At 40.8% G+C, this 15,074-nt stretch overlaps 1 protein-coding gene and 1 long non-coding RNA gene across 2 annotated transcripts in view; both read right to left on the bottom strand.

The window, feature by feature from the left end:
• Positions 1-9,059: 9,059 nt before the first annotated feature.
• LOC139479406 (uncharacterized) lies at positions 9,060-13,199 on the bottom strand. Its single transcript, XM_071262260.1, has 7 exons — positions 13,093-13,199; positions 11,974-12,105; positions 11,571-11,702; positions 10,650-10,781; positions 10,002-10,151; positions 9,192-9,341; positions 9,060-9,098 (listed from the first exon to the last, which is right to left on the bottom strand). The coding sequence occupies exons 1-7, from the start codon at positions 13,114-13,116 to the stop codon at positions 9,060-9,062; spliced, it is 759 nt and encodes a 252-aa protein (XP_071118361.1). The 5' UTR covers positions 13,117-13,199.
• Positions 13,200-14,410: 1,211 nt separating this feature from the next.
• Positions 14,411-15,074, bottom strand: part of LOC139478253 (uncharacterized) — a 2,597-nt gene continuing 1,933 nt past the window's right edge. The window contains exon 3 of the long non-coding RNA XR_011654298.1: positions 14,411-14,551. This is a non-coding gene — a long non-coding RNA (uncharacterized lncRNA). The remainder of the gene's footprint in view (positions 14,552-15,074) is intronic.

Here is a 15,074-nt window from a genome sequence, read left to right on the forward strand (position 1 = left end):
TCGCAGTGAGAAATGTTCCAGCTTCAGCATGGCGACCTGAAGAATGACACACCTTCGGGGTAGGATGACACGCCCCAGAGCCTAACTAACCTATCCCCATTTTAGTTGGGAATGATATCAAAAGCGGCGTTAAATCCAACTTGCGTACTCAGTACTTTAGACCTGTGGAGACCCGGGTGATAGGTCCTAGCTCCGAAGCTGCGAGACGTCTGTTACCGTCTCAGAACACAACGGTGTTCGGGTCGGGTGGTCAGGCTCGCTGATTTGGTTGATGCATGTCATCGTCCCAATTGCGTGGATCGATGCTCATGATGTCAATCAATGGATTGTCTGGTCCAGACTCGTATATTTACAGACCGCCGTCATATAGCTGGAATATTGCTGAGTGCGGCTTTGGACAAGTGTCCCCAACTTCTATATACAATAAATTAATGTTTTTGCCATTCCCCATTGAACAAAATAACAACGGAGAGAGGCGAACTGTTTGTTGCAGTTTGAAGGGTGTATCTGCAACTAATATTAGATCATGGGCAGGCTTGCTAAAATGTTATACAAAACATCTGATATGAAAACTCCATTAGCTACACTGGAGTTCAGATTTAACATTTAACATCTGTCTCAGCATACCGTTCTGCAAAAGAAAACAACTATCACCTAGTTAAACCATGTCAAAAGCTTCCTTAAAAATACCGAAACACAGTAACATTCACCTTTCTTCCGCATTGTGTTTTTTACTCAGACTGTAATATTAATATATTATCTGTAGTAGAGTGTTATTGACAAATGATATAACAATATATTTATTATTATTGTGTAACATCTTCTAGCCACATATATGGCTGAAATACTGCCGATGTGCTAAGTTTTAACTCACTCGCCCTTGTTCATCATCCAAAAGAGGTTATGACCGCCTCCGTGGTCTGGTGGTAGAGCGTCCGCCCGGAGAGCGGAAGATCCGGTGTTCGATCCCCGGCCGCGTCATACCAAAAGACGTTAAAATATGGTACTTGTTGTTACCCTGTCTGGCGCTCGGCATTAAGGGGCTAAAACAAGGACAGGTCGGCTCGGAGTCAGTATACTGTGTCTGAGTGGGGTATTCATGTTAGACTGCGGCATGGTATCTCAGTGAGCTGGCACTATAAATCGGCATCATTCCGGACTAGAACATGCACGTCGCTATAAAAAGTGCAGTAATCTTGGAGGCGACGTTAAACCCAATTTCACCTCACCTCACCTCACCTCACCTGAAATATGGACAGCGACACCGGCCTTTGAACTTCCGTCGTGCCTCATAAACTTGAGGCGCGGACGTAAGAGTAAGCAACCGCCGCTCGAGTAAACTTTCACCCCAAAACGGCTGCCCAAAGTTATTGAGTGCATATTAACAGTCTTTCATGCGACAATCAGTTTCAAGACATAGCTGACAATGTCGCAACTAGAGAAACGGTTTGTAAATAAAGTGAATGAAGATAATATGCGATATGATGAAGATGGACGATGTGATGAAAAGTCAAAAGATTAAGTTAGGTTACAAATTAGAAATACAAGATTATTCTTAACCATACTCGACCAAACTGTATACTAATCAAACAATTGTGCACATTCATTTCTACAAAGAAATAGGAAAAGGAATCTGAGGTTATTTCTCATACATAAATGTATATAGGACATTTCCCATGATTTCACTGGATGGTCAGCGTGTATACGAACTGTACATCGCCCATGTACATTTTATTTAAATGGTATCAACATTATGTTTTACATTAACACCCTTATATAACTTACCTTTGTCACACCTTGATGTGTTCGTGTCCTGATGGTCCCATCCATGTAGGCAATCATCACAATACCCAGTGACTCGATCACAGGATTGGTTGGCACATCCAGGAGAACACTGTAGTTGACAATTCTTTCCATACGTACCAGGGACACATGCTGTTAGGAAATAACCGATATTTCAATATTAGGTTATAATAGCATAATAAATGCAATAAACAATTCATAGTCTACAATGTTCTGACATAGTGATCTGACATTCGACGCCACTGATGGTATTCAGAACCCAGACAGATCCCGGTAATCTATGCTTGTCGCAGGATGTGACTAAATGGATCGGATGGTGTCATCGTACCCGGACGTCGTGAAACGTTGCTGGCTTCAACAAAGAAGAAGAAACTAAACAAAATTATAATCGAAATCAAAAAAGAGACTCGACGCACGACTTACTTTTGTCACACCTTGATGTGTTGGAGTCCTGATGGTCCCATCCATGTAGGCAATCATCACAATTCCCAGTGACTCGATCGCACGTTTGGTTGGCACACCCAGGAGAGCACTTCAGTTGACAGTTCTTTCCATACGTACCGGGAAGACAAGCTACAAGGAACACATTGTCGTATACATTCTATGTCCCAATACCATACAATTATCAAATGTTATCAAAACATATATTCTCACAAATATTTGATATTTAACAGTAGGATATACACGACTGACCTTTGTCACACCTTGATGTGTTCGGGTGCTGATGGTCCCATCCATGTAGGCAATCATCACAATACCCAGTGACTCGATCGCAGGTTTGGTTGGCACACCCAGGAGAACACTGTAGTTGACAATTCTTTCCATACGTACCGGGGAGGCAAGCTTAAAAGAAACAATTGTTGTAAACATTCTATGTCCCAATACCATACAATTATCAAATGTTATCCAAAAATATATTCTCACAAATATTGGACATTTAACAGCAGTAAAGACACGACTGACCTTTGTCACACCTTGATGTGTTCGAGTCCTGATGGTCCCATCCATGTAGGCATTCATCACAATACCCAGTGACTCGATCGCAGGTTTGGTTGGCACACCCAGGAGAACACTTCAGTTGACAGTTCTTTCCATACGTACCAGGGAGACAAGCTACAAGGAACACATTGTCGTATACATTCTATGTCCTAATATCATACAATTATCAAATGTTATCCAAAAATAGATTCTCACAAATATTTGATATTTAACAGCAGTAAAGACACGACTGACCTTTGTCACACCTTGATGTGTTCGAGTCCTGATGGTCCCATCCATGTAGGCAATCATCACAATACCCAGTGACTCGATCGCAGGTTTGGTTGGCACACCCAGGAGAGCACTTCAGTTGACAATTCTTTCCATACGTACCGGGAAGACAAGCTACAAGGAACACATTGTCGTATACATTCTATGTCCCAATACCATACAATTATCAAATGTTATCAAAACATATATTCTCACAAATATTTGATATTTAACAGTAGGATATACACGACTGACCTTTGTCACACCTTGATGTGTTCGGGTGCTGATGGTCCCATCCATGTAGGCAATCATCACAATACCCAGTGACTCGATCGCAGGTTTGGTTGGCACATCCAGGAGAACACTGTAGTTGACAATTCTTTCCATACGTACCAGGGACACATGCTGTTAGGAAATAACCGATATTTCAATATTAGGTTATAATAGCATAATAAATGCAATAAACAATTCATAGTCTACAATGTTCTGACATAGTGATCTGACATTCGACGCCACCGTTGGTATTCAGAACCCAGACAGATCCCGGTAATCTATGCTTGTCGCAGGATGTGACTAAATGGATCGGATGGTGTCATCGTACCCGGACGTCGTGAAACGTTGCTGGCTTCAACAAAGAAGAAGAAACTAAACAAAATTATAATCGAAATCAAAAAAGAGACTCGACGCACGACTTACTTTTGTCACACCTTGATGTGTTCGGGTCCTGATGGTCCCATCCATATAGGCAATCATCACAATACCCAGTGACTCGATCGCAGGTTTGGTTGGCACACCCAGGAGAGCACTTCAGTTGACAGTTCTTTCCATACGTACCGGGAAGACAAGCTACAAGGAACACATTGTCGTATACATTCTATGTCCCAATACCATACAATTATCAAATGTTATCAAAACATATATTCTCACAAATATTTGATATTTAACAGTAGGATATACACGACTGACCTTTGTCACACCTTGATGTGTTCGGGTGCTGATGGTCCCATCCATGTAGGCAATCATCACAATACCCAGTGACTCGATCGCACGTTTGGTTGGCACACCCAGGAGAACACTTCAGTTGACAATTCTTTCCATACGTACCGGGGAGGCAAGCTTAAATGAAACAATTGTCGTAAACATTCTATGTCCCAATACCAAACAATTATCAAATGTTATCCAAAAATATATTCTCACAAATATTTGATATTTAACAGCTGTAAAGACACGACTGACCTTTGTCACACCTTGATGTGTTCGGGTGCTGATGGTCCCATCCATGTAGGCAATCATCACAATACCCAGTGACTCGATCGCAGGTTTGGTTGGCACACCCAGGAGAGCACTTCAGTTGACAGTTCTTTCCATACGTACCGGGAAGACAAGCTACAAGGAACACATTGTCGTATACATTCTATGTCCCAATACCATACAATTATCAAATGTTATCAAAACATATATTCTCACAAATATTTGATATTTAACAGTAGGATATACACGACTGACCTTTGTCACATCTTGATGTGTTCGAGTCCTGATGGTCCCATCCATGTAGGCATTCATCACAATACCCAGTGACTCGATCGCAGGTTTGGTTGGCACACCCAGGAGAACACTTCAGTTGACAGTTCTTTCCATACGTACCAGGGAGACAAGCTACAAGGAACACATTGTCGTATACATTCTATGTCCTAATATCAATCAATTATCAAATGTTATCCAAAAACAGATTCTCACAAATATTTGATATTTAACAGCAGTAAAGACAAGACTGACCTTTGTCACACCTTGATGTGTTCGAGTCCTGATGGTCCCATCCATGTAGGCAATCATCACAATACCCAGTGACTCGATCGCAGGTTTGGTTGGCACACCCAGGAGAGCACTTCAGTTGACAATTCTTTCCATACGTACCGGGAAGACAAGCTACACGGAACACATTGTCGTATACATTCTATGTCCCAATACCATACAATTATCAAATGTTATCAAAACATATATTCTCACAAATATTTGATATTTAACAGTAGGATATACACGACTGACCTTTGTCACACCTTGATGTGTTCGGGTGCTGATGGTCCCATCCATGTAGGCAATCATCACAATACCCAGTGACTCGATCGCAGGTTTGGTTGGCACACCCAGGAGAACACTGTAGTTGACAATTCTTTCCATACGTACCGGGGAGGCAAGCTACAAGGAACACATTGTCGTATACATTCTATGTCCTAATATCATACAATTATCAAATGTTATCCAAAAATAGATTCTAACAAATATTGGACATTTAACAGCTGTAAAGACACGACTGACCTTTGTCACACCTTGATGTGTTCGAGTCCTGATGGTCCCATCCATGTAGGCATTCATCACAATACCCAGTGACTCGATCGCAGGTTTGGTTGGCACACCCAGGAGAACACTTCAGTTGACAGTTCTTTCCATATGTACCAGGGAGACAAGCTACAAGGAACACATTGTCGTATACATTCTATGTCCTAATATCATACAATTATCAAATGTTATCCAAAAATAGATTCTAACAAATATTGGACATTTAACAGCTGTAAAGACACGACTGACCTTTGTCACACCTTGATGTGTTCGGGTCCTGATGGTCCCATCCATGTAGGCAATCATCACAATACCCAGTGACTCGATCGCAGGTTTGGTTGGCACACCCAGGAGAGCACTTCAGTTGACAGTTCTTTCCATACGTACCGGGAAGACAAGCTACAAGGAACACATTGTCGTATACATTCTATGTCCCAATACCATACAATTATCAAATGTTATCAAAACATATATTCTCACAAATATTTGATATTTAACAGTAGGATATACACGACTGACCTTTGTCACACCTTGATGTGTTCGGGTCCTGATGGTCCCATCCATGTAGGCAATCATCACAATACCCAGTGACTCGATCGCAGGTTTGGTTGGCACACCCAGGAGAACACTGTAGTTGACAATTCTTTCCATACGTACCGGGGAGGCAAGCTTAAATGAAACAATTGTCGTAAACATTCTATGTCCCAATACCATACAATTATCAAATGTTATCCAAAAATATATTCTCACAAATATTTGATATTTAACAGCTGTAAAGACACGACTGACCTTTGTCACACCTTGATGTGTTCGGGTGCTGATGGTCCCATCCATGTAGGCAATCATCACAATACCCAGTGACTCGATCGCAGGTTTGGTTGGCACACCCAGGAGAGCACTTCAGTTGACAGTTCTTTCCATACGTACCGGGAAGACAAGCTACAAGGAACACATTGTCGTATACATTCTATGTCCCAATACCATACAATTATCAAATGTTATCAAAACATATATTCTCACAAATATTTGATATTTAACAGTAGGATATACACGACTGACCTTTGTCACACCTTGATGTGTTCGGGTGCTGATGGTCCCATCCATGTAGGCAATCATCACAATACCCAGTGACTCGACCGCAGGTTTGGTTGGCACATCCAGGAGAACACTGTAGTTGACAATTCTTTCCATACGTACCAGGGACACATGCTGTTAGGAAATAACCGATATTTCAATATTAGGTTATAATAGCATAATAAATGCAATAAACAATTCATAGTCTTCAATGTTCTGACATAGTGATCTGACATTCGACGCCACCGTTGGTATTCAGAACCCAGACAGATCCCGGTAATCTATGCTTGTCGCAGGATGTGACTAAATGGATCGGATGGTGTCATCGTACCCGGACGTCGTGAAACGTTGCTGGCTTCAACAAAGAAGAAGAAACTAAACAAAATTATAATCGAAATCAAAAAAGAGACTCGACGCACGACTTACTTTTGTCACACCTTGATGTGTTCGGGTGCTGATGGTCCCATCCATGTAGGCAATCATCACAATACCCAGTGACTCGATCGCAGGTTTGGTTGGCACACCCAGGAGAGCACTTCAGTTGACAGTTCTTTCCATACGTACCGGGAAGACAAGCTACAAGGAACACATTGTCGTATACATTCTATGTCCCAATACCATACAATTATCAAATGTTATCAAAACATATATTCTCACAAATATTTGATATTTAACAGTAGGATATACACGACTGACCTTTGTCACACCTTGATGTGTTCGGGTGCTGATGGTCCCATCCATGTAGGCAATCATCACAATACCCAGTGACTCGATCGCAGGTTTGGTTGGCACACCCAGGAGAACACTGTAGTTGACAATTCTTTCCATACGTACCGGGGAGGCAAGCTTAAATGAAACAATTGTCGTAAACATTCTATGTCCCAATACCATACAATTATCAAATGTTATCCAAAAATATATTCTCACAAATATTGGACATTTAACAGCAGTAAAGACACGACTGACCTTTGTCACACCTTGATGTGTTCGAGTCCTGATGGTCCCATCCATGTAGGCATTCATCACAATACCCAGTGACTCGATCGCAGGTTTGGTTGGCACACCCAGGAGAACACTTCAGTTGACAGTTCTTTCCATATGTACCAGGGAGACAAGCTACAAGGAACACATTGTCGTATACATTCTATGTCCTAATATCATACAATTATCAAATGTTATCCAAAAATAGATTCTAACAAATATTGGACATTTAACAGCTGTAAAGACACGACTGACCTTTGTCACACCTTGATGTGTTCGGGTCCTGATGGTCCCATCCATGTAGGCAATCATCACAATACCCAGTGACTCGATCGCAGGTTTGGTTGGCACACCCAGGAGAGCACTTCAGTTGACAGTTCTTTCCATACGTACCGGGAAGACAAGCTACAAGGAACACATTGTCGTATACATTCTATGTCCCAATACCATACAATTATCAAATGTTATCAAAACATATATTCTCACAAATATTTGATATTTAACAGTAGGATATACACGACTGACCTTTGTCACACCTTGATGTGTTCGGGTGCTGATGGTCCCATCCATGTAGGCAATCATCACAATACCCAGTGGCTCGATCGCAGGTTTGGTTGGCACATCCAGGAGAACACTGTAGTTGACAATTCTTTCCATACGTACCAGGGACACATGCTGTTAGGAAATAACCGATATTTCAATATTAGGTTATAATAGCATAATAAATGCAATAAACAATTCATAGTCTACAATGTTCTGACATAGTGATCTGACATTCGACGCCACCGTTGGTATTCAGAAACCAGACAGATCCCGGTAATCTATGCTTGTCGCAGGATGTGACTAAATGGATCGGATGGTGTCATCGTACCGGACGTCGTGAAACGTTGCTGGCTTCAACAAAGAAGAAGAAACTAAACAAAATTATAATCGAAATCAAAAAAGAGACTCGACGCACGACTTACTTTTGTCACACCTTGATGTGTTGGAGTCCTGATGGTCCCATCCATGTAGGCAATCATCACAATTCCCAGTGACTCGATCGCACGTTTGGTTGGCACACCCAGGAGAGCACTTCAGTTGACAGTTCTTTCCATACGTACCGGGAAGACAAGCTACAAGGAACACATTGTCGTATACATTCTATGTCCCAATACCATACAATTATCAAGTGTTATCAAAACATATATTCTCACAAATATTTGATATTTAACAGTAGGATATACACGACTGACCTTTGTCACACCTTGATGTGTTCGGGTGCTGATGGTCCCATCCATGTAGGCAATCATCACAATACCCAGTGACTCGATCGCACGTTTGGTTGGCACACCCAGGAGAACACTTCAGTTGACAATTCTTTCCATACGTACCGGGGAGGCAAGCTTAAATGAAACAATTGTCGTAAACATTCTATGTCCCAATACCATACAATTATCAAATGTTATCCAAAAATATATTCTCACAAATATTGGACATTTAACAGCTGTAAAGACACGACTGACCTTTGTCACACCTTGATGTGTTCGAGTCCTGATGGTCCCATCCATGTAGGCATTCATCACAATACCCAGTGACTCGATCGCAGGTTTGGTTGGCACACCCAGGAGAACACTTCAGTTGACAGTTCTTTCCATACGTACCAGGGAGACAAGCTACAAGGATCACATTGTCGTATACATTCTATGTCCTAATATCATACAATTATCAAATGTTATCCAAAATACAGCAGTAAAGACACGACTGACCTTTGTCACACCTTGATGTGTTCGGGTCCTGATGGTCCCATCCATGTAGGCAATCATCACAATACCCAGTGACTTGATCGCACGTTTGGTTGGCACACCAAGGAGAGCACTTCCTTTGACAGTTCTTTCCATACATACCGGGAAGACAAGCTACAAGGAACACATTGTCGTTTACATTCTATGTCCCAATATCATACAATTATCAAATGTTATCCAAAAATATATTCTCACAAACATTTGATATTTAACAGCAGTAAAGACACGACTGACCTTTGTCACACCTTGATGTGTTCGAGTCCTGATGGTCCCATCCATGTAGGCAATCATCACAATACCCAGTGACTCGATCGCAGGTTTGGTTGGCACACCCAGGAGAGCACTTCAGTTGACAATTCTTTCCATACGTACCGGGAAGACAAGCTACAAGGAACACATTGTCGTTTACATTCTATGTCCCAATACCATACAATTATCAAATGTTATCCAAAAATATATTCTCACAAATATTTGATATTTAACAGCAGTAAAGACACGACTGACCTTTGTCACATCTTGATGTGTTCGAGTCCTGATGGTCCCATCCATGTAGGCAATCATCACAATACCCAGTGACTCGATCGCACGTTTGGTTGGCACACCCAGGAGAACACTTCAGTTGACAATTCTTTCCATACGTACCGGGGAGGCAAGCTTAAATGAAACAATTGTCGTATACATTCTATGTCCCAATACCATACAATTATCAAATGTTATCCAAAAATATATTCTCACAAACATTTGATATTTAACAGCAGTAAAGACACGACTGACCTTTGTCACACCTTGATGTGTTCGAGTCCTGATGGTCCCATCCATGTAGGCAATCATCACAATTCCCAGTGACCCGATCGCAGGTTTGGTTGGCACACCCAGGAGAGCACCGCAGTTGACAATTCTTTCCATACGCACCGGGGCGACAGGCTAGAAGGAATAGGTGTAGTATTAATGTGATATCAAATAGTCATAAACATATGATATCATGCGTTCTGAATATATTCTGCAAATATCTTATCTCGAGAGCAATTATTCAAAATATAGTAAATAAATCGCGTCCTGATTGTTCCTATTCCTGCTGCCCAATGACACGAAGGCAGGTATGCTTGACACATGCATTTTTTTATACTCCCAGCAGAAAATCACTAAGTTTCGCACCAGAGAATAAGCGAAATGTTCACAATAAATTAGGTCTGCTTCAGATACCAACATGACATGTTAATATGGAAGAAATAGCCTTGTTGCTACATTTCTAGTTCAAATGTGCCAAGATGGAAGTACCTGTATGCATTACATTACACGAATACGAAGTCTTATAGTTTGTTACATTACATAATGTATTTCTAAAACGGCGTTTGAACATAACAGTAATACATCAAATAAGTGGTATTTTCTCAAGGGACAAGAAAACGTTCAGAGACTTACATAGTGAACATGTTGGTCCATACCATCCCTCTGTGCAGCTACATTTACCAGAAGCTGAATGGCATGTACCACCTTCACATCCTTCTCTACACTGATATCTGCAATCCCGCCCGTATGTACCCGTCCGGCACTCTGTGAAGGACACGTTTGCTAGTTATCACTTTTCAAATGCTTCGACAACACCAACCTTACAAAATATTTCACCGCGGGGGATACCAGAAATGGGCTTCACACATTGTACCAATGTTGGGAATCGAAACCCAGGTCTTCGGCGTGACGTGTGAACGCTTTAACCACTAGGCTACCCCATCGCCCTTATGACACAATGTGTACGAGCGTATCCTGCTCACAGTGTGTCTTCCCTCGTAGAAGGAGCGGAAAACTAGTTACGTGTAGTTTTAATAGAGTTCAGATGAAGCGACTTTAACACTCTTCACAAGACTGTATGACAAAAGGGATGACTTCAACTTTCCAAAATTCAACTTTCCCTTCATGTCGAGCAATATCCCAGCAGCTCCATCCTTTGTAGTTTACATTTCACAACTTTTGAGATACAATCGAGCATGCTCTTTCTACCAAGATTTCAGAGAGCGTCATACGACTCTTGCTCGAAATTGTTTGATCAAGGTTCCAACATTCAAGGCCTCAGGTAAAACTTTCAAAAAGTTTCCAATTTTGACACATCAGTGAATTCCCTATTTTGACTTTTCTGGTGAACAATTGACTTGCCTTTGCATTTGTTTGTGACGGGTGCCACCGGTGGGGCAGGATACGCTAAACTTTTCGCGACCATCTGGTACCATTACTATTTGATGGCAATTCCTAAACACATGCTCATGATATAGTCGGAATCGTACAAACGACATTGCTTTATGCAGAGATTTCTATTGGACATGGAGAGGGATTTATCGCTTTATTTACCTCTGGTACATCTATGTCCAGACCAGCCTGCTTTACAGTTACATCTACCATTAGCTGCGTGACACATTCCACCATCACACCCACGCCCACATGCGTATCTGCAGCCATGTCCGTATGTGCCCTCTCTACAATCTGTGAAGGGTAAAATCAATATTCAGTAACACACCAGTCCAAATTATTCAGTCTAACAACACTTGAACTATCACGTTTATGTACCACACCAACAGAAACTCATTCTTGTAATAAAGACACGATAGTTGTGTAAGATGTATGTGTATATCCACCTCTGATTTGGTTTTTTACGTCCTTGTATTGACAGGATCACTTTACTCTGAAGGTTGATTTCTCAACATTATCGAAGCAACAGCTCAATATCGTATGAAAGAAGCATCAATTGACTTACGTCTGGTGCACATCGGTCTAGACCATCCAACTGAGCAGTTACATCTGCCATTAGTTGGGTGACAGGTTCCACCTTCACATCCATTTCCACACCGATATCTGCAGTCTTCTCCATATGTACCCTTCCTACACTCTGTGGAAAATCATCGGTGTTAATACTGAGACGGCAGCCTATAATAATAACATATGCGAATGCGTCCATGCTATTTTAAAGTGTTCATCTTTGCGTAGCTGTACATATCATCATGCAACTGCCAACGTCAATGAAAAAATGTACTTGCATAATATAAAAACGCGGAGTGCGACATTCTTAACGTGTCAACTGCTTTGACTGATTGGCAGTTCAAACTCCACCTAATGTTTGTCATTTGCACGATCATCAAAGAAGCCATATCCATGCGCTTAGAGGTATTGCTTAGTCAGCACTCAAAATGAGTGAGTTGGGTTTAACGCCGCTTTCAACAGTATTCCAGTTATATCACGGCGTGTCAGCTTAATGTGGGCGGTAAGCCCGAAGTGATGCAGGTCTCAGACATTTACCACTTTGGTGAAACTCACGGGTATGGTGCTGACAAATCTAGAAACATAATATACATATATATATTCTATAATACACAACAGCTGGTGGGTTTCTTAAACATCTTATCTTTGAAAATCAATAAATTTGCTTTTTTCTGGCACAAATTTATAGCATTTCAAACACGGTAGGGATCATGCAAATCCATCTCTTATCCAAGTCTTCATTGCACTAATTTATGCTTACACAAAATTAGCCAGCCGCAGATTACTTTATACAAACTGTGATGGTTAAATAGACATAACCAAATTTAGCAACAGCTTAATTACAATTAAAACGACATCTGTATACTTAAAGTTTCATTTGGCCCTCAGTTTATAAAAACGCATTGCGGACATCATTATGTCAAAGTGTTTCACATAACGTCACAATTCACATTTTTAGCTACCATACCTAAACCACTGACAGTCGGAAGGCAGATCTGTAATTGTCACACAAACATATTTCACCGAAACTAAGTCTGTGTACCTGTGAACACATAACGATATTTTCGATAGATGGGTCACTGGCGGGGTGTAGAGCATGCATGCATGGTACATTTACCTTTGTCACACAGAGGGCCTTCATATGTTGGAGCACACCCCGAGGGACAGGATGTTGTTGTGTTGAGACAGTCCCGTCCGTCCCGACAGTTACACTCCCGACCGCACGGACCGTCACCAATACATTCTGAACAGATTAGCGTACATGTTATAATGGGCGGAACAGAACAGCACTTTATTTCTCTCAGGCCAAGTGCATCGACATCTGAGGTACAAACAGTATTTTACGTTGCGAGGGACAGAGGTTCATCGGGAGCTTTTACAGTTTTCATCATAATGTTAACAAATTTTCATAGTTTCTTTTGAACAGCTATCTCATGGCAGTTAAATAATTGCTGCAGTTGTAACATATTTCGTCTTTTTGAATAGTTCATTAAAATATTTACATTTGAAGACCTAGTGGAATTCATCTCCAATGTCAAAACGATCACACAACTTGCATAAACGTTCATTCAACGGAGTTTTATTCCATATTCAAGATAAGTGGGGAGGAATGTTTATTAAATAAGTTTCAAGTTTATGTGCGATTTTAAAAATATTTGGATATATATGGAGCATTAACTTGAATTTGAAATATCCGCTTTCCAAGATTGCCAATATGTATCAGAGAGAGTTTTGTAGACATATGATTTCTACCAGGAGGGCCAATGACAATGTCCAATGCAATAATCGCTCTTAAAACATTTGAATGAAAAAGTATCTTTCATTTTGTAAAAGGTTTATAAGGGCCCTTTTTAGGTCATTTGTGCTGCATAGGAAAGTAATTGAAACATTATTGCATACTGAATACAGTACAGTAAACTACGGTTATAACAAACTCAAATGGATCTCTAATTTTAGTTCGTTATAAGCGTGTTGGTTATGGGCATAGTTTACTGTATATTTTCTCACTATCGGCGTGACGGGCGAACGCTTTTACAACAAGGCTACCATCAGCGCCGCTGATTCTCATTGAATGAAACACAGAATTATATATATATAATTTATATAAATACTGTAAATCTTGAAACTAACTGGAGCATGAATTAAATGCGAAAAATGCGAGTGGCCTTTGTTCGCATTAATGAAACTTCACATTTATGTCTCCAAAATGACTATAAACAATAAAACGGCCTTACTGCACACTTTAGATAGCGGAAATACCAACTTGAATATAAACACAAACACGGTTTATTGAGCAGCTATTATATAAAATGTCATTCAAAGAATAGGAATTACACAATAGGCATCAGGTGAGTTTTCACTGCTGGGGTCAAAAGTTTAGTATTATGCTGTGTACTTGCCAAATGCTACTTCAACTTCACAAACTGAGACTCCGGGTATTATTGTTAGTTCTGAGATTCTCTGTGTTCCTCTGTACAGGTATTCCGTCGACGTCATGGAAACGCTTCTGTATTTTTTCGCTGTTGTCCATCTGCCACCAATCAGCCGAACATACAGTGAAGGCTGTGGTGACTGGCCTGGGGGGAAGACATTGACACATTGACACCAACTGGTGTTGTACATGACGTTAATAATGCTGAGCACGAGTTATAAGAAACCTGTTTTTAACTCAGCAATATTACAGCTACTCATCTGTAAATAATCGAGTCTGGACCGGACAGTGATTGACATCACGAGCATCGATCTACACAATTTGGATACGATGACGCATCAACCGAGTCTTGCGACAAGGGTTGCTGAAGAACAAATCTTACTTCACGGGTTATAAAAATACCAAAATATGACACAACATAATGTATGTCCATGTACCTGAACTTCAGACATAAATTCTTCTTCAAACAGATTTGAGTATGTTTTCTCTCAATGTTTTTGAGACAAATTAGACACAATTTTTGGATAACAACTTCTTTGATACTGTAAAGGCGACGTTTCGGTATTAATCAATATATCGTTGTCAAGCAAGGATCTATACCGAAACGTCGCCTTTGCAGTTACTGAAGAAGATATTATCCATAAATTGTGAATACGGACATCATGACG

This window comes from Haliotis cracherodii, unplaced genomic scaffold (assembly GCF_022045235.1).
Source record: "Haliotis cracherodii isolate W230 unplaced genomic scaffold, xgHalCrac1.p SCAF_4, whole genome shotgun sequence".
Lineage (NCBI taxonomy): Eukaryota > Metazoa > Mollusca > Gastropoda > Lepetellida > Haliotidae > Haliotis > Haliotis cracherodii.